Below are 21,002 nucleotides of genomic sequence, written 5' to 3' on the forward strand. Positions count from 1 at the left end.
GCAACTAAGTTTTAAAAATAAGAGCTGTGATTTAACTATGGTTTCCATATTTATATGCTATTTATGAATCATACAGTTAATTTGATAAGACAGGTAATACAGATAAGACATGATGCATTTTTGTTTAATTTATTATCTGAAGCTGCAGTAAACATTTAAGTTCACTAGACTGATAACAGCTAATACTATTTATTGTTAGGATTGCAAAATCTGCCTATGAGTAATCCTCTCTGTCTTTTAAGTCAAATATGTGAATTTACTTCCCAAGTATATTTTTAAAGACTTCTGAAGCAATCTTGTGCAATGGCACTTTTTCTACAAAGCCTATCAGGATCTGTTGGCTGAACTTTACAGATGAAATATGGTAGAACCAATTTTTCATGTAAGGGAGAAGCTCTAAAGAGACAAGCTAATAAATGCCCTGATGATGCCCAAACCCACATAGGTTTGGTCCCTCAGAACCTTTCAGCCACAGTATCAGAGTACTGTGAGTAATGGATTAGTTCCTTCTAGAAAGAGGCCAGATCATCTGTTTTTGTTACTTTGATGATTCATTATTCTGTAAGTCTGAAATAGACCTGGAGCCTAAGAAAAGGCCTCCACCTTAGGGAAGTCTGTAACTCAAAGACTGAGCAAGTTTTACTTTTTCTCTGTGTTTTTTAGTGAAGGGAAAAGGTGGTCTTGCCATGATCTGGCCTTATCCCCATTGGAAAACATGTGTGAATTTCAGACCAAAGACCAAGTAAATGTTAAAGTATTCCTTTCTCTCTCATTGTCCTCCATACACGTATTTCATTTGGAGGCCTCTCTCAAATGTATAGTTTGTAGATAGTTATGTGCTGGTACGTTTTTAACAACTGGCTCTAAGAGAAAAGTGAATACACACATATACACGCACAAAACATTTACACACCTATATCCATACATCTGTTAATAAAATCCATGGTACCACTTGCAGGTTAATGTAAAAACTTCCACTAACATTTCTGTATGTAATTTGAGAAAGAAATTTTAAGCTAAACTGCTTTCTTGATTTTCAGTTTAGACCTATAACTTCAGAGGAATTACTATTTCTTGTAAAAATGTTATCAATTTTAGAATTTTATTGCCAACAATAGTGTCAAAAGATCAGACTGCAAACTGCTTGATTACTATCTGTTTGATGAGAGAAGTCACTCACACATTAACTAACGGGTGCAGTCCAGACATAAATGTTGGTTATGTGCTTTTATTTCATATTTCAAAAAAAAAAAATGAAGGAAAATGAAAGTGTGTCAAAACTTTGCTCAGATGTCAATGGCATAAGCAACTACTTGCTGAAGTGGATAATAGTTTTTGGGTACTGAAATAATATTTCTATAATAATTTGGGCTATTCAGAATGTAATAGCTACAGATATGTCACACTTTTAAGTTTAATCTACATTATTAACATTTTCTCCAAGATTTTCTTAAGTCTAGACAATCAACAATAAAGTACTAATTTATAGTGTTTGTTGATTTCCATGGTGTGAGAATGTCCACCAGGCTAATTTCCAGCTACCCACACATTAGTGAATGCAGAGTTGGGAAGAGATGCACAATAGCATACCATTACATAGCATTTCTACCATTCAGATAGAATTGACATAAATAACCTCAAGAGCATGGAGAGCAAATAGTAAAATGTACTGTATTTTCATCTTTCTAAATTTAATTTAATTGTAATTTTATATAATTTAATTTTTAATAATGGTGGTGTTTAACAACAAGTTTGCAAAATTCCTGCAATTTTAATAATTGGTCCTTGTGAGTAAGATTGCATTCATTTGAGCCAGCTCCAGCACAACCCTGGCTTTGTGACTGCTTATAGAGATTAAATGACTGCCTAAGAGAATCCCAAATTTCTGTCTCAAGCAAACTGGACAGGTGTGTTTCCTCATACTTCACCAGTTCCCCATTACAATCCATCCACATTGATGCCATCAGTTTCTTGATTACTCACACATCTGACCATTCACTCCTGTACTCAGAAGCCTTGGATGTCTACTTTTTAAATTAGAGGTTCCAGTATCCTTAGCATGCCACACAAAGGTTTGTGTCAACTGACCTCAAGCTGCTATCCAGTCACATCTCCCCACTGTATGTCCATGTTCTCTAGTCATATTAGTCTTTATTACTCAAAGAAGCCATGGCTGGCCACACCTTAGTGCCTTTGATGACTCTCTTCTATCTCCCTGAATGGACCTTGCCCTTCTCTCTGCATGGAACTTAGTGACACCCTTTTCCAGATCTGACTCAAATATTCTTCTCCTTGGGAAAATTTCTCACCCTCTTCTCCCTCCAGTCAGAACCATATGCTCAACCCAGTAATTCTCATGAACTTTTGTATATATATGCTATAGCACAGCTTTCTTTCACATTTATGATTTTCTGAAAGCATGTGGTTTATTTATTTATCCATTTTATTACACATAAACTCCTTGAAACATTACCTAATTTTCCTAGGCCAGAAGCAGTATCTGTCACACGTGCATGCTCCGTAACCCTTGTTTAATGTAGATGACATTTAAGACCTTAACTATACTGGCATTGCAAGCATAAACCAAGTACTTTTACAATATATTTTTTCTTAATAAACTACTTAATTGAATTTTATATTATTCTGTTTAGTACTTCTGCATCTACTCTAGTAATTGAGATTAGCTTCAGGTTGTCTTGTATTTCCTTCATCTAGTTTTGATTTCGTGGTAACGCTAGCTCACAGAATTACATAGAAGGTGTTGTATTTTTCTATACTTTGAATTGGTTTACAAAACCTGAAAGGTTTTTTTTTAAGTTTCTGGCAGAAATAGAAGCCATCTCATAAAGAATGTATCATCAGAGAACTATATTCAAAAGTCATTGGAAATAATCTGTTCTCTGTGTAGTCATGTTGCCAATACAAAATACAATTTGTTTCATTCATTTCAGTTTGCTTTCAGTGTCAGTTTGCTTATTTTGCTTTTGATTTAATTTTATTTCTTGAATCTGTAAATCATTAACATGGTTTAAATTGTTCCTCCTTTTTACAAAACAAAAGTAGTACTCAATACACAGTTTTTTCACTTTTTTTATAAAAACTTCAAATATATCATGGAGATTTCTGTACTAACACATAAAGATGATTCTCATTCATTTCCATGGCTTCCCAGGTGTTCTACTGTGAGTCTGTTCTAGACATTACTCAACATTTCCCTGTGGATAGACTTTAACATTATTTCCAATTTTTTATACTGTAAATAAATCTGCATGTACAACCTTGTACATCTTTATTGTTTCATATATGTGGAGTTTTATTTTCAGGGTAGATTGCTAGAAGAATTCCTGGGTCCATGGTTAAGGCATATGTTATTTGGTTAGGTTTTATTAAATTCCCCGTGAAATGTATTAATTTGTGTTTTTATTTTATTATTATTTTTTGAGAAATGGGATTTTCCTCTGTTGCCCAGTGCGGTGTCAGGACCATAACCTACTGCAGCCTTGAACTCCTGAGCTCAAGGAATTCTCCCACCGCAGCCTCTTGAGTAGCTGGGACTACAGGTGTGCACCACCACATCCAGCTAAATTTCCCACCATACATATTATACCATTGTACACTTCCACCAGCAGCTGTATGAGTGTGCCTATTTCTCTTCCAGCCTTGGCCTCCCCAGTAACTAGGATTACAGGTGCATGCCACCACACCCAGCTTTTTTTTTTTTTTTTGGTGAAACAGCATTTCAGTATGTTGCCCAGGCTCGTCTTCATGGTCTCAAGCCATCCTCCCTCCTTGACCTCCCTAAATGATGGGATCATAGGCATGAGTCACTACACCCCACTGGATTTTGGTTTTATGACAAAAGTTTCCTGCCCAGGTTCCCAGTCAGGGCCATTTATGCAAATAAAGATTTTAAATTCACTTAGTTCTGATTGATCAATGTAACTTAGCTGTGATTGGTCAATGTCAAGTCCTGATAGGGCTGAACTCTGATTGACTACCATAGCTGAACACTGGTTGGCTTCCAAGCCCAGAAGTCTGTGTTGGATGATCCTTTTAACCTTGGGAGTAGTTGCCCAGAGGCTCTGGCTGTAGTTTTACCTTGTCACCAATAACGACTGGTTTGGCTTGATTGTAGAAAGGGAGGCTTTGTGATACTTTAACAACATGTTTCTGAGAACACAGAGTATTTGAATGCTCCCTCACCCAGCTATGGCCCTCTGGTTCTGTTTGAAGTTTTGAGAGTCTCAGTTTGTCACAGGGAGTCTGTTTTGTCTGCCGGCGAAGTGTATACTTCAATAATGTGATATTTTGTATACCTTTTTTTTTTTTTTTTTTTTTGAGACAGAGTCTCACTCAGTCTTGGCGTGATCTCCGCTCACTGCAACCTCTGCCTCCCAGGTTCAAAGGATTCTCGTGCTTCAGCCACCCGAGTAGCTGGGATTACAGGCATGCACAACCATGCTTCGCTAGTAGTAGTTGTTGTTGTTGTTGTTGTTGTTGTTGTTGTTGTTGTTGAGACAGAGTCTCGCTCTGTCGCCCAGACTGGAGTGAAGTGGCACTATCTGGGCTCATGGCAACATCTGCCTCCCATGTCCAAGCGATTCTCCTGCCTCAGCCTCCCGAGTAGCTGGGATTACAGGCGCCCATCACCATGCCCAGCTAATTTTTGTGTTTTCAGTACAGACAGGGTTTCACCATGTTGGCCAAGCTGATCTCAAACTCCTGACCTCAGGTGATCCACTCGCCTCGGCCCCCCAAAGTGCTGGGATTACAGGAGTGACCCACCATGCCTTTTTTTTTTTTTTTTTTTGTATTTTTAGTAGAGACGGGGTTTTGTCATGTTGGTCAGGCTGATCTCAAATTCCTGACCACAAGTGATACACCCACCTTAGCCTCCCAAAGTGCTGGGATTTCGGGTGTGAGCCCCAGAGCCCAGCCATATTTTGTATACTTTAACAATGTGGTATTTTGATACATGCATTCAATGTGTAATTATCAAATCAGGGTAATTAGGATATCCATCGCCTCGAATGTTTATCATTTCTTTGTGTTGGGAACATTACAAATCTTCTCTTCTAGCTAATTTAAAAGATACAATAAGTGATTGTTAACTATAGTCACCCTATTATACTATCAAACCATATAACTTATTCCTTCTATTTTCTACCTATTAACCAACCTCACTTCATTCCCCACCACCTCCTCCACCTTTCAATCTCTGGTAACCATAATTTTACTTTCTATTTCCATGAGATCAACTTTTTTAACTCCCACATATGACTGAGAACATGTGATATTTTTCTTTCTATGCCTGTCTTATTTCACTTAACATCTTCCAGTTTCGCCCATGTTGCTGCTAATGACAGGATTTCCTTTTTTAAGACTAAATAGTATTGCACTGTGTATATATAGCACATTTTTAAATTGCAGTCATATATTGATGGACACTTAAGTTGAATCCATTTCTTGGCTATTGTGAGTAATGCTATAATTAACATGGACGTGCAGATACTTTATATATTTTCTTAATGTGTAAGAATTGAGATGCGTTTTTTGAACCATTTCATTTTCAGGATTATCTTTGTAAAAATCTGAGAATGAACTCACTTTTCTGAGAGAGGAAGTCATCAGTAATGCCAGTATCTTGCATTCCATATAGTCCATTCTTTGGTGGTTAAATTTTTTGCAACTTATATTTTATTGTAATTTTAAACCATCCCCATGGTTATTTATTCTTTTCCTAATGAAATTAGAAGTTCAGTCTAATAACTGTTGTAATCCAACAAATATATTAATCAGTAATTTCTAATATTTGAGAAACCCACTTTTTTTTAAAAAAAATGACCTCATAGATGCTTAAAGTTTTTATATCTTGTTGTAAATATCCAGGTGCTTTGTTTGTTCATTTTTTGCATTGTCTGGAGAATGTGGATCATATTTTAGTTTTCCAAGTAACTAAGGTTTAGGATCATTGTCTCTCCTTATATCAGTCAGTTCCTGCTCCAGCCTGTGACTTTACATTTCTTTTCATAAAATTTTAATTTATTTTTATAATGTTATTTCATGCCAGATTTCTCCAGCTCTGGCTTTTTTTAAACCTAGTAACTAATGGATATGAGTTATACTGTCGCCTCATAGCTAAAAGGGGCTGGTTTTCTTTAACTTTTTGTTTTGAAATAATTATAGGTTCACAGGAAATTGCAAGTCTAGTATACAGAGGTGCCCTGTATCCTTCATTAATTTTATCCCAATGGCCTTATCTTAATTACTATAGCACAATTTCAAAGTCAGGCATGTGACATTGGTACAATGTGTGAATAGTTCCATATAATTTTATCACATGTGTAGATTTGTGTAACCATCACAATCAAAGTACAGAATAAGTCTATCATCACAAAGATCTCCTTAATGTTACACCTTAATAAGCACACCTCGTGCTATCCCGTCCACCTCACTATCCCAAACCCCTGGAAACCATTAAGTTATTCTCCATCCCTATGACTTTATTTTGAAAAGTTACATAAATGGAATCATATAGTATGTAATCTTTTAAGATTGACTTTATTTTCACTCAACATAATTTCCTAGAAGTCCATTCTAATTGTTCTGTATACCAATAGCTTTTCTTTTTTGTTGCTCAGTAATATTTCATGGTATAAATATACCACAGTGTGTTTAAACATTCACTCATTAAAGGACATTTTAATTGTTTCTAAGGCTTACCTATTAAAAACAATCTGCTATGGATATATGCATACAGATTTTTATATGACCATAACATTATAGACTGAATATTTGTGTCCCTTAGTTCATATATTTGTGTCCTCTCAATTCACATGTTGAAATTCTAACTTCCAGCGTGATGGTATTAGGAAGTGGAGTTTCGGAAATGTAATTATGTCATAAGTGTAGAACCCTCATGAATGCGATTAGTGCCCTTATGAGAAGAGAATCCAGAAAGCTTGCTTTCTATCTCTCTTCTCTCTCTGCCACATGAGGATACAAGAAGGCTATCCACAAACCAAGAAGAGTGCCCTCACCAGAGATCTGATCTGCCAGCAACTGGATCTTAGACTTCCCAGATTTCAGAACTGTGAGAAATATTTTTGTTTGTTTAAGCCACTCGGTCTATAGTATTTTTGTTGTAGCAGCCCAAACTGACTAAAACACATACATTTTCATTTCTCTGGGATGCATCTTCCAGAGTGGGAGTACTAGATCACATGGTAAGTATATGTTTTGATTTTTCAGAAACTGCAAAATATTTCCCATGGTGATCTGTACCATTTTATAGTTTTACCAGCAATGTATGGGAGATCAAGTTTTCCCATATTCATGCCATCATTTGATGTTGTCAATTTTTTAATTTTAGTTGCCTGATAGGTATGTAGTGTTATCTCCTCCTAGTCTTAACTTACACTTTCCTAATGAGCATTAATGTTAAACATCTCCTCATGTGTTTGCCTTTGTATGTCCTTGGCAATGAAATGTCTCTTCATGAATATTCATTTTTTACTGGAATAGTTTGTTTTTTTTATTGTTGAGATCTGAGAATTCTTTATATTAATATAGATCAAGTATTTTGTCATATATATGGTTTGCAAATATGTTCTATAAGTCTGTAGCTTGTTTCTTCTTCACGGAGACTTTCACAGAATGAAAGCTTTTACTTTTTTTTTTTTCTTTTCTGGATTGTTTTGATTTCATGTCTAAGAACTTTTTGCATACATCTAGACTCAAAAGACTTTTCTCCTACATATTTTTTAAAAGGTTTATAGTTTTACATTTTTCATATTTAAATATATGATCTGTCTGAGTTAATTTTGTGCAAGGTGTAAGGTTTAAGTCAAGATACGTATTTTTGCCTATTGCTGCAGCATCAGCTATTGAAAACACTATCCTTCCTTCATTAAATGGCTTTTTAATCTTCATCAAAACTCAGTTGGTCATACTTGTATAGGACTATCTATGTTCTCTCTTCTGTTCCATTGATCTATTCTGCCATTACTACACAGTATTGATTACTGTATTATATAATAAGTCCTGAATTTGGTTACAGTGATCCCTACCACTTTATTCTTTTTCAAAATAGTTTTAGATGTTCTAGCTCCTTTTCCTGGCACTTTTTTAAAGATTTATTGTGATTTTTCACATAAACAATCATATCATCTGTGAATACAGGGAGTTTCATTTTCTCCCAAATCCATATGCCTTTAATTTCTTTTTCTTGCCTTATTGTACTAGCAAGGATTTCCAGTATACAGTTGAATTTAATTGTGAGTGAACATTTTGCCTTGCTCCTGATCTTAGATACCAATCTAGAATCCAGGTAGAATCTGAATGTCTAGGGGAATCAGAAGAAACATGTTAAGAATGAAACACTTTATATAACGTAGGCCTTATATTTCTCTGTAGTAACAATGGTAGAGAAGACTCTTTTGAAGGAATTCCTAATTTTGTTATTATATTTTGAAAGCAGAAATTGTCAGTGATCTCCAAAATCATATTATTTGGGTGCCATATGATGATCATATATTACTGGTTGTAATAGCGGTTGTAACCACCCAATGAGTTTTTTTTTTTTTTTTTTTTTTTTTTGCCTGCTGCCCAGATAAAGCCAATTTATCAATATAAGGAAATTGCAATAGAGAGACAGTTTAATGCATGTAAAACAGGCTAGAAGGTAGATTGGAGTTTTATTATTACTCAAACTATCCTCCCTGAAAATTTGGAGGCTAGGGTTTTTCAAAGATAGTTTGGCAACCAGAGGGCTAGGGAATGGGTGCTGCTGACTGGTTGAGAATGCAATCATAGGGATAGGGAAAATGACCTTCCTGAAGCTGAGTCCACTTCTCAGTAGTGGCCATAGGACCAGTTGAGTCAAGAGTCATGGGTCCAGTGGGGCCATTCAGTCATCAGGAATGCAAACGCCTGAAAAGACATCCAAAAATCCAATCTTAGATTCTACACTAATGACATTATTTACAAGAGTAATTGGAGAAGTTGCAAATCTTGTCACCTATAGAATAATGGCTGGTAATGGAATAATGTTTAACTACAAATTAAGACCCTCTCATCCTCCTGACCTGGTAGGCTTTCATTAGTTTAACAAAGGTGGCTTAATTTAGTGAGAAGGGCTATTATAACTTAAACTACAAACTAAATTTCTCCCAAAGTTAGCTTGGCCCATGCTCAGAAATAACCAAGGGCAGTTTGGAGGTTGGTTAGGTAAGATCTAACAAGATCTAGCAAGATGAAGTTGGTTAGATCAGATCTCTTTCACTGTCATAATTTTCTCACTGTTACAATTTTTGCAAATGTGATTTCATAATGAGTTCAGTTGGACCATGTCATTGTGTACAATTTAAGATGGAAAAGGTAATAGGGTATTAATTTTATTTTTACTGTGTAGAAAGACCTTGAGAACAAATTTAGTTAAATATGGTCCAGTTCTGATAAATTTCAGGATTTCAAAAGAATCTTGGTGTAACAGAAGACACTGAGAGTCAGACCTGCCCATCCCACTGGTCTGATATGGGTTCTTAACAGCAGAAGGGAAGGAATGGGTTAATGACCCCACAGAAAGGAGTCAAAATGTTCTGAGGATCCAAAACTCTTCTCAGAGCTCCAGCCATACCCCTTGTTTGGCTCTAAGTTTGTCTTCTAATTGCTTTACAGTATTAAAGGAAAGAGAAAAGTTCCATCTTTTAGCTTAATTTCATGCTTCTTTCTTATTCATTTATCCCTTCTGACACACCCTGATTAAGAGCAAAGCCATTTAATATCACCAACATGAGTACTGAGATACAGGGCCATGGTTAAAGACCAAACACATCTAATTGACTATGATTTTGGGGAGGGGTTTTATTGTGTCAAGATGAAAATTTTTGCTTAAATTTGTCAGACAGATGTGCTTACAAAAGAAACTCATTATTGAGATAAATTGAGGAGGAAAGGGTGGGGACCATTAATGGTTCTGTTCTGGGGTAACCCAAGACTAGAAAGAAAAGCTGCTGGGACTGAAGTCCTCAGAGAGTGGAATCTGAGATACACAGACATTCCCCCTACCACCCCACCTCCACTACCTTCTCTTTTAACAGCCACAGAAGTTTTTATTTCTGATGTCACCTTTATTTTTTAAAGTGCTCCAAGAGCAAGAGATTCAGCCACTGGCAGCTCTAGATTAATTTTCTAAAATTTTTGATTTGTCCTGCACCGTATAAATGTGTCTGTTCAATCTCCAGGTCTGAAAATATCAGAAAAGATTCTTACTGGCTCAGCTTGGGTGGCATGCCCATCTTTTGAACCAATCATGGTACCCCAGTGAGTGCAGTTCGTTTATTGACTAAACCTGAGTGCAGAGTGGACTATCCTGATTGACCATTTTCATCATCCCAGTCTTGTTCGGAACAGCAAGTCATGAACCACTTGTGAAATACAACATACAAGAAAACAATAGAACACAACATAATAATTTAGAAGGAATGTCAGAATGCTTCCACCATAGCATATTGTTTTTGAAAACTTTTGTTTTAGCTCTTGGTACGTGCATGTTTCCCTAACTGTGACTTTGGTCATGCAATAAAAGGTATTTCTTAAATGTTTTTTGTAGTCAAAAAAAAAAAAAAGTGAAAAAACTTTTAGCTCCACTGTACAGTTTGGGTACTTGAATTCTGTCAATGTTGATGTTTCCAGATTAGGAGTTTGTGATGTGTTACAGCGGTAAGACAGCTCCCTTGTTTGGTCTTTTGCAGAACAGACTGCATTAGAGCATGATTGCTCACTTATTCACTGCTTATTCTCTGCTCCAAATTCACTCACTTTGGAGGATAATCAGATGTACTTATTTCCCTTCTGGGTTTTAACACCAAGTATTATGTGTCCTTGCTCCTTCTCAATTTCATTGTCTTTAATCCCCCTACATTCCCTATTTTCCACAGTGTAATTACAGTAGAAAATTGTCATTTCCTTTAGTAAATGTTTACTGTGGCTTTCTGAATTTATAAATGAAAAACAGCCAACACTCACCAAAAATGTTCTGTTTTACTTATTAAAATCCCTTGTCATGTAATGCAATTTGCATGAACTGAGGATGATAGATTAATGCCATCATTTTGAAGCAGCTGCAATTACTACATTGAACATCAGTGAGTTACTGAAATGATATTTTTTGAAACGTGATCACAGCTCCTTTTCTGAAAGGGTGTATGGCTCTGAGGAGAACTGATGATTTCCAATAATTATTTCCCAGTTAATTGTGGGGCATTGCCCTGCAGATGTTACTTAAATCTGATTTTATTTCCTTCTACTAGTGTAGGAGAATCGTTTTAATACCCTTTTTAAAGATTTGTCTAATCATCAAGAACATTATTAAATAACAGTGATTTTAAAAGTACTCTAACAAGAACTACCAGTATTCCACTAAGAAACAAAGATTATCCATCTAAACATATTAACAAATGCCTTTTAAGCATCTACTGAGTTTAAGATTTATTTTTCCTTTAGCAAATAGGTTTGCATTTTACTCAGCATTCAAACATCCTTACACTCATAGATGGATCCTGGTTTATCACTGTTAACTTTTTAATTGGCTACCAGAGTTGGTTGCTCATATGTAATGGAAGATTTGTGTATATTTACTTCTGAGAACGTGCTGCACTTAGTAGCATGCCTTCTTCATTCACTTTTGGGATTTTTTTAATAATTCAAAACCGTTTCATTAGCTGTAGATTTATCCTTTTCTTAAATGTCTAAGAAGAAGCCTGATATTTTAAGGTGTTAGCTCATTGGTGACTTCATTTTTTCCCCATTCATCTTAGTCCTCACTGCTTTCTAGGTTTAATTTAAGCAATTTCTATTTTTTCAGAAACTCTTACATTTCTTCAATATTTTCAAATATGTCAACAGAGGTTTTTTAAACTATGTTCTTGTAACCTTAAAACAATTCCTAAATATCTCTATCTAAATTAAGTTCCTGGAGGTTTAATAACTGCTTTCAACAAATAGTTCTTATATTTATTTAATTCTATAAGTTTGGAGTAATAATTTTATGGACACAAGCATTATGAAGACAATAACTTTTGGCCGTGCGCAGTGGCTCACGCTTGTAATCCCAACACTTTGGGAGGCTCAGGTGGGCGTATCACCTGAGGTCAAGAGTTTCAGATCAACCTAACCATGGTGGTGAAACCCCCTCTCTACTAAAAATACAAAAAAATTAGCTGGTGTAGTGGCACGTGAATGTAATCCCAGCTACTCAGGAGGCTGAGGCAGGAGAAACGCTTGAACCCAGGAGGCGGAGGTTGCAGTAAGCCGAGATTGCACCACTGCACTCCAGCCTGGGCAACAGAGCAATACTCTGTCTCACACACACACACACACGCACACACACACACACACACACAGTATTAGGCTTTGGTTTGAGATATAACCCACATATTAAATATTAGTATCTTTATACTTATGAGTATTTATAAGTATGAAGATATTTATATCTCAGTGTGTCCGCTATATCTCAAACCAAAGCCTAATTACGGGTTTGTATCTTAGTGTATAGCTTATAAACCTTATAAACATTATAAACTTTATTATAGTGTATTAAGCACTTTCACATAAACAAGGTATCAAATATCCATATGTACCGTACCTTTTTTTTTTTTTTTTTTTTTTTGGTGTGGAGGCGGAGTCTCGTCGCCCGGGCTGGAGTGCAGTGGCCGGATCTCAGCTCACTGCAAGCTCCGCCTCCCGGATTTACGCCATTCTCCTGCCTCAGCCTTCCGAGTAGCTGGGACTACAGGAGCCCGCCACCTCGCCCGGCTAGATTTTGTATTTTTAGTAGAGACGAGGTTTCACCGTGTTAGCCAGGATGGTCTCGATCTCCTGACCTAGTGATCCGCCCGTCTCGGCCTCCCAAAGTGCTGGGGTTACAGGCTTGAGCCACCGCGCCCGGCCCATATGTACCTTTTATCTTTTGGTTTATTAACATGGCATGGCTACGGTCTTCTAGACATATAACCATCCTAGAATTCTCAGAAGGTAATTCTTTGGCAGAAGAAAACATGCGCCCTAGGAGTATGTTTAGATATGTCCATTCCTTGACTGATGTCAATAGAGGCATACTCTCCCAACAAGAGTTGTACTGAAAGCTGCAAGTTTACAAATCTTCTTCCTTTGCTTCTAATCAGTCTAATTCGACTCCCTAACTAAAATTCAACTCCCAAAATAGGATTCCCCGTCTTCACATTATTTTTCTCAGGAAAGGTTGTCACGATAACGTCCTAATTTGTTTGTTCATTTTTCCAAGAAGGATGGCATTTCCCCTTCCAGGAGCCTGCTATGATGACTGCTCTGCCTATCTGAAGTGGGTACTGAAACAATTTCCCCCAGAAACATCAAGTTCTGCTGTCAATACTACCGAGTATTAAAGGAAACTGCTTCGGATACCCCAATAACCAGAACTGTTCTGAGTCCTCTTTACGAAAGCTGTAGTCTTATTGACGAAACAGCATTTTGTAATCCTTTTTGTAAACTAGCTCTTACTCAGAAATTGAGTGGCTCTGAAAAGAGCCTTTGGTTTCAGCTTTGGGTTTTTTTCTTCTTTTTTTTTTTTTTTTTTTTTCTTCTTCTAGACATTAGACATTCAAGTCACTTCGCTGGCTTTTACAACTTGCGTAGTTATTCACACTGGACTTTGTGGTTGTGACTCCCAATCTTTTGGGGCAGCAGCACAGCTTGGATGTTGGGCAAGACGTCACCCTAGGCCATTGTCACTCGGCCCAGCAGCTTGTTGAGCTCGTTGTTGCGGATGGTCAGCTGCGTGCGGCGTGGGATGATGCGGGTCTTCTTGTCCCAACGGCGTTGCCCACCAATTCCAGGATGTTGGAGGCCAGGTACTCCAGAACCACCGGCAGGTACCCTAGCGAGCCGCCCCCGACCCACTCAGCATAGCTGCCCTTGCTGAGCAGCCGGCGGACACAGCCCATAAGGAACTGCAGAACCTCTCTGAATGAAAAGCGCGTGCCTTTTCCCGGAGCTTCCCTAGTCTAAGACATAGCTTAAAAATAAAAGTTATAACGGAAAAAGACACCCGTTAAAACGGGTAGTCAGCGTATTTCTAGTCTGACGGCAGATTGTGACTTATTATCTGACTGATTTGCTGATAGCCATCCATCCAATCAGAGAACCTTACTGCTATTGCCTTATTTACATACTTCCTCTACCTATTATCCAATCAGATTTGGATGCAAATGACGTAGGTTGAGGGCCATACCTATAAATATCACACTTCGCTCCAGTCAAATATCACTTACTGATCTCCCAGTGAACTTGTAAGATAAACATGCTGCAGATTGCTTCAAAGGGCACTACCACTTCCAAAAAGGGCTTCAAGAAGGCAGTCGCTAAAACTCAAAAAGTGGAGGGTAAAAAGCGCAAGAGATGCTGCAAAGAGACCTATTTTATTTACATCTACAACGTGCTGAGGCAGGTCCACCCGGACACTGCAATCTCTTTCAAGGCCATGAGTATCATGAATTCTTTTGTTAGTGACATTTTTTAGCGCATTGCAGGTGAGGCTTCCCGCCTGGCGCATTATGACAAGCACTCGACCATCACCTCCAGGGAGATCCAGACGGCCGTGCGCTTGCTGCTGCCTGGGGAATTAGCCAAGCATGCTGTGTCGGAGGGCACCAAGGCTGTCACCAAGTACACCAGCTCCAAGTAAAACATGATCCAGCCAGCAGATGAGCTCCACAAACCAAAGGCTCTTTTAAGAGCCAATGAAAGCTTCTAACAGGGCTGTAGAATGTTTATTTTATTATAGGGTATGCCTCATTGCCAGACTGATATAAACTTTTTTCCTGGACTAGACATACATGGTTATCTTTAAGTCTAAACTTCGCATTAACTCTTTCTGCAGCAGTTTGGGTGAAAGCTAAAATCTCACAGCTGAAGCAATCCAAGGGGGAGCTCCCATAATCCTGGGTTCATGGGGATATTCTTTCTGTGGACAGTGCCATGGGGAAATATGACTTTTTGTCTATGACTTTTTCTACTACAAACCCTCTACGATGACAAAAAAGGCCTGGAGCTCCCCACTTAGGGAAGTCTGGCACTGAGCATTAGGCTGTTTGCTTTTTCTTGACTTTGGCCATAATATGTGCAAAACATCCTCCAAGTCCGGGTGGACCTGATCAGCACTTTGTAGATGTAAATTGAATAGCTCTCTTTGCAGCATCTCTTGTGCTTTTTACGCTCCTTTTCTTGCACACTATGAGACGTGATCAGGCTAACTCCCCTTTGTCTGCTGGGATTTGAGGTCCAAAGCCCAAGGTTTCTGCGTCTCCGTGAACTCCAGTAAACTGCTTACTCAATATCACAGTTCTTAATGTTGCTTAGCCACTTAAGAATTCTCTCCACAGGGATTTCCAGTTGATTCCAACAGAACTCTTTCCTGGACTTCTGTGTTCTCTATATCCATGAGTACCACCCTATTCACATAGTTGTCCAAACCAGAAATGTATTTTTTCTCTAATAGTCTCTGTTCAACTTCTATCTACTTCAATCTCTCAAGATATGGTAATTTTACTTCCTACATATTTCTGTTGTCTGATTATTCACCATCTCCACAGCTACCATTTTTGTCTGCATACTCATATCTCTCACCTGAATTACAGTTTCTAATTAATCTCACTGCTCTTAATCTCGCCTCCCTAAAATCCACTCTCCACCCAACTATTTTCATTTCTTAAATTGACAAATAAAAATTATGCATTTACTGTGTACAACATGATGTTCTGAAATATGTATACATTGTGGAATAGCAATCAATCTAATTAACATACGCATTACCCCACATATTTTTTGTTATGGAAACACTTAAAATCTACTTTCTTTGCAATTTTCAAGAATAGAACATATTGTTACCAACTATAATCAGCATATTGTACAATAGAGCTCTTCAACTTATTCCTCCTAAGTGAAATTTCATATCCTTTGACCAATATCTTCCCACCACTCCCCAGCTGTAGCCACTGGTAACCACCACTCTGCTCTCTACTTCCATGAGTTCAACATTTTTTAAATTCCACTTATGAGATCACACAGCATTTGTCTTTCTGTGCCTCGCTCATTTCACTTAACATCCTCCAGGTTCATCCATGTTGCTGCCAATGACAGGATTCTTTTTCTTTTTTAAGGCCAAATAGTATTCTATTATGTATATATGCCACATTTTCTTTATCCATCTGCTGATGGACATTTATGTTCTCTGTATATCTTGTCTATTGAGAATAATTCTGCAATGAGCATGGGAGTACAGATATCTCTTTGAGAATCTGATTTTATTTCCTTTCAATATATACCCAGTAGTAGGATTGCTGGATTTATATGGTAGTTCTATTTCTAATTTTTTGAGGAAATTCTATAGTGTTTTCCACAATGTATGCACTAAAATATTACAATTTTCAATCTTATTTGAAGCACAAATATTACTATATCACACATTTTAAAAAATATTTTGAAAACGCAATCTGGCATTGTTTTATTAATAGTATTAAACATATTTTATTGCATGTACATAGAAATTTATATTAAGCTGTGTATAGGATCAGCTAGACTAGGAAAGAAATCCATAATACAATAAAAGTTTTGAATTTTGGAGCTTTTTGGGTTACGGATGCTCAACCTGTATTGCAAACATGTAAAACTCAAGAAAATCTACCAGGAAACCAATAGGAAAGTAAGTCAATTCAGTGAGGTACTAGAAGGATATAAAAAATAATAATGCACAGAAAGCAGTCTTACATATATAACAACAAAATGTTAAAAAATAATGAATAGAAAATACCTCATTTACAGTAACAACAAAAACAAAATACCCAGAACTATATTTAACTTTTTAAAATGCCAAATATGTATGAAGGTAGATGATCAGTTCACACCCATCCTGTGGTCTTCTGTAGGTGAATGACTCAGGCAGCACCTGAACTAGGCTCAGTTCTAGAAAATGGACCTGAGAGGAATGGGGTCCTCTGGGAAGTCTCTTCTTGCTCTCAATCCAAGACCCAGTGGAATGGAGTGACTCTTCCTGCCTTTACTTTATCATCTCTGCATGAACACTTGGAACTGTGACCAGTATGATGGCAAAATCACAATGGGGAGAAGGGCAGAGGCAAGACTGCAGAATAGTGGAGCCAGGGCTGTGATCATCCTATTGGTGGAACTTCTCTGCCTTTAGGTTGTCCTGTTTGGTTGCATTACTTATTATCTCAACCAGTCCAGCTAGCATTTCCTGTTATTTGGAGCCAAAATACATCGATATAAAAGCTACATGAAGTGTAGTCTGAAAAAGAGTTTTTATTGGTTGGTATTCCTACTTATCTATTGCCCAAATGAGCCTAAAAGTCCTTGGGTAATCAGGATAGTCTACTGACAGTGGTCACAAAGTTGACAGGTTATTTGGCAGTTATGTGATACCTGCTGTTTTCCAAGGTGTTGGAGAAGCATGAATCCCTGACTGGAGATGATCCCATCCCCAATACAAGGTGAGCATAGATGCTAGATGCCCCTTCCCCCCGACTTGTCACCTCCTTGGAAGATTTCTCAGCTAAAGCACGCAGAGGCTTTGCAGGGACTGCCTTACTGTTCACAAAAGTGTGGGGACACTTATTTTAACGGGTCTTGTACATCGATATATTCTTTTGTTGTTGTTGTTGTTGTTTCTGAGACGGAATCTTGCTCTGTCACCCAGGCTGGAGTGCAGTGGGATGATCTCGGCTCACTGCAACCTCCGCCTCCCGGGTTCAAGTGATTCTCCTGCCTCAGCCTCCTGAGTAGCTGCAATTACAGGCGCGTGCCACCATGCCCGGCTAATTTTTTGTACTTTTAGTAGAGACGGTTTCACCGTATTAGCCAGGATGGTCTCGATCTCCTGACCTCATGATCTGCCCTCCTCAGCCTCCCAAAGTGCGGGATTACAGGCGAGAGCCACTGCACCCGGCCGGTACTAACTTTTTAATGTAAAGAAAGCACATATACACATCCGCAATTTCGTTAAAAGATAAAGGTTAAATGAACATGCGTTAAACAGATTGAGAATTCCAGCTAACCAGATTTCCAATAAGTAACATTTGATTCGTTTTTAAGGTGGCTGAAATCAGTTTAATGCTTGAGAGCCCTTAGAGATGTAGGTCAACAACTAGTTAACACCACAATGAAGGAAACTATTATAAATTTAAGAAAATCACAGGACACTTTAAATGTTTCATTCCTGCAAATCAGATTTGTGAGGTCTCCAGAGCTCCCAAAATGATTTCCACACCTTATCTGTGGCACAAAACGTAACTTCCTCTCAACTACTGCCTTTTTGGGAGGTCTTAAAAATTTGGGATCATAATGCAAGTTATATTGTCTACGTGGCTGCGCTTTGTAGTTTCATATACATAATGCTAACCTTAAACATACCAATATCGATCAGGATGTAGCTTTATATACAAACTACCGCTTTTTTTGAGACAGAGTCTCGCTGTCACCAGGCTGGCGTGCAGTGACAACCTCGGCTCCCTGCAACCTTCGGTTCCTAGATTTTCCTAGGTTCAAGCCATTCTCCTGCCTCCACCTCCCAATAAACTGGGACTACGGTAAGCGATACCACGCCCACCTGATTTCTGAGTTTTTAGCGGAAACGAGAGTTTCAACTTATTGGCCAAGATGGTCTCCTTTAACTGCGTGAACCACCAACGTCCGCCTTCCCAAGTGCTGGGATTACACAGGCGTATAAACAATGGTCCCCGGCCAAGCTGGTCTTGTTGGAACTAGTTCTTCCACCTTAAGCCCACAGCTGATTGAGTGGCTTTATGAAGACAGCCTTACGCAGAAACGTACATTAAGTCCACAGCTCTTTCAGTATGTGTAAGTGGCTCTGAAAAGAGCCTTTGGGTTGTTTACTTGGCAGGTTTACTTGGAGCTGGTGTACTTAGTGACAGCTTTGGTGCCCTCAGACACAGCATGTTTAGCCAGCTCTCCCGGCAGCAGTAAGCGCACTGCCGTCTGAATCTCTCTAGAAGAGATGGTGGAGCGTTTGTTGTAGTGAGCCAAGCGTGATGCCTCACTCGCTATACGCTCAAAGATATCAGTGACGAAGGAATTCATGATACTCATGGCTTTGGAAGAGATTCCAGTATCCGGATGGACCTGCTTCAGCACCTTGTAGATGTAAATAGAATAGCTCTCTTTGCGGGTTCTCTTGCGTTTCTTGCTTTCCTTCTTCTGCGTCTTAACGACAGCTTTCTTAAAGCCTTTCTTGGAAATAGCAGCACCTTTAGATGATAACTCCGGCATAACTGCCACGAGCTTCTGCAGCGTTAAGCAGCTCTTTTAGGTGTTAAGCAGCTCTTTCAGAAGTGTTAAACAGCTCTAGTAACACCTCAACTCCAGCCGTCACCAAGTAAACGAACGGGGCAGTTGTCTGAAAGGTGCGGTATTTATAGGCACGGCCCTCAACTGCCGTGTTCGGTATCCAAAATCTGATTGGACAATGCGAAGTGGCGTGAATGCAAATAAGGCGATTCTAGTAAGACTTTCTGATTGGGTAGAAGGCCATCAGCCAATCAGATAGCAAAATTCCAACCTCAGTCAGACTATAAATAGGCCCAGTAGCGCCCTTAGGGATGCGATTCTCCTGTTGCTGTAACTCTCCTGTGTAGAAATGTCTGGACGAGGAAAGCAGGGGGGAAAAGCACGCGCTAAGGCTAAATCTCGCTCTTCTAGAGCAGGCTTGCAGTTTCCTGTAGGTCGAATTCACCGTTTACTCCGTAAAGGAAACTATGCGGAGCGGATAGGAGCAGGCGCGCCAGTGTACTTGGCAGCAGTGTTAGAATATCTGACAGCAGAAATTCTTGAACTGGCTGGTAATGCGTCTCGCGATAACAAGAAAACTCGCATTATTCCCCGTCACCTGCAGCTAGCTATTCGCAATGACGAGGAACTCAATAAGCTCTTAGGTGGTGTGACCATTGCACAAGGCGGGGTCCTGCCCAACATTCAAGCAGTGCTGCTACCCAAGAAGACTGAGAGTCACCATCATAAAGCCCAAAGCAAGTAACTTCGGGCTGTCGTTGGTACATAGTGACTTTTAAGTGTCAGAAGTGAAAACAAAAGGCTCTTTTCAGAGCCACTTACCATCTCAGAAAAGGCTGTGTCTTACAGAAGGTTAAGTGCTGTTAAGCAGCCATGTTAGCCGGCACCTGTCAGAACCAATACCCGTTTAACGGCTTTTCGGGAATGTAAGGGGATTGAATTTTCAAGGATCATTGCATCAACCATTAGTGTGAGGTAGTTTTGATTATATGTGTCACTGGGCGAGGTGGCTCACGCTTGTGAGCAGTCAGTACTTGCACTTGTGGAGGTTGAAGCGGGAGGATCGTTTAAGCCTGAGACTTAACCATTAACATAATTGAGACCCTATCCCACAGAAATTAGCCGGGTCTGGTGGTGCAGGCGTGTAGTCCCAGCTACACGGGAGGCTGCAGTGGGAGGGTTGTTTGAGCCCGAAGAGGTGAAAGTTACAGTTAACAAAGATCGTTCCACTGCACTCCAGTCTGGGTGACTTGAGCGAGACTATCTCAAACCAGCTATGTATGTCATGTTAAGGGTTACGTATGGAAGTGAAGATTGCATTACAAGCAGAAGAGGTATAACCTTACAGTTCAAGTCCAGGCGACATTAGTCTGGCTGGTTGCTTAAAGTACATTTTAGAGAAGAATTTCTTTTCAAATATGGCAGTCTCACGAAATACTCAAATGTGACATGTGAGTAAAATAAGTTAATCTTAAAATTTGGGTAAGCGTATATATATTTGATACCTTTGGCTTCATGCACTTTGTAAATAATAATAGAATTATTTCTTAAAATGTAAGTAAGATATGTTAAAAAGAAGCCTTACACCATATGTGATGGTGAGATACTAGTGTCAAGACTCAGGCAGGAATAGGACTAGAAGGCCT

The 21,002-nt window shown here is 38.7% G+C and overlaps 2 protein-coding genes and 1 pseudogene across 2 annotated transcripts; 2 read left to right on the top strand and 1 right to left on the bottom strand.

Annotated features, from left to right (window-relative positions):
- Positions 1 to 14,338: 14,338 nt before the first annotated feature.
- Positions 14,339 to 14,722, top strand: LOC111541030 (annotated as a pseudogene).
- A 4,173-nt stretch (positions 14,723 to 18,895) lies between these two features.
- Positions 18,896 to 19,448, bottom strand: LOC111541031 (histone H2B type 1-A). Its single transcript, XM_023209656.2, has one exon. It carries the CDS (start codon positions 19,336 to 19,338, stop codon positions 18,955 to 18,957), a length of 384 nt encoding a protein of 127 aa, XP_023065424.1. The 5' UTR covers positions 19,339 to 19,448; the 3' UTR covers positions 18,896 to 18,954.
- A 231-nt stretch (positions 19,449 to 19,679) lies between these two features.
- LOC111541032 (histone H2A type 1-A) lies at positions 19,680 to 20,144 on the top strand. Its single transcript, XM_023209657.2, has one exon. The coding sequence runs from the start codon at positions 19,706 to 19,708 to the stop codon at positions 20,099 to 20,101; it is 396 nt and encodes a 131-aa protein (XP_023065425.1). The 5' UTR covers positions 19,680 to 19,705; the 3' UTR covers positions 20,102 to 20,144.
- Positions 20,145 to 21,002: the final 858 nt, after the last annotated feature.

Source organism: Piliocolobus tephrosceles, chromosome 5 (genome assembly GCF_002776525.5).
Source record: "Piliocolobus tephrosceles isolate RC106 chromosome 5, ASM277652v3, whole genome shotgun sequence".
NCBI classification, from domain to species: Eukaryota; Metazoa; Chordata; class Mammalia; order Primates; family Cercopithecidae; genus Piliocolobus; species Piliocolobus tephrosceles.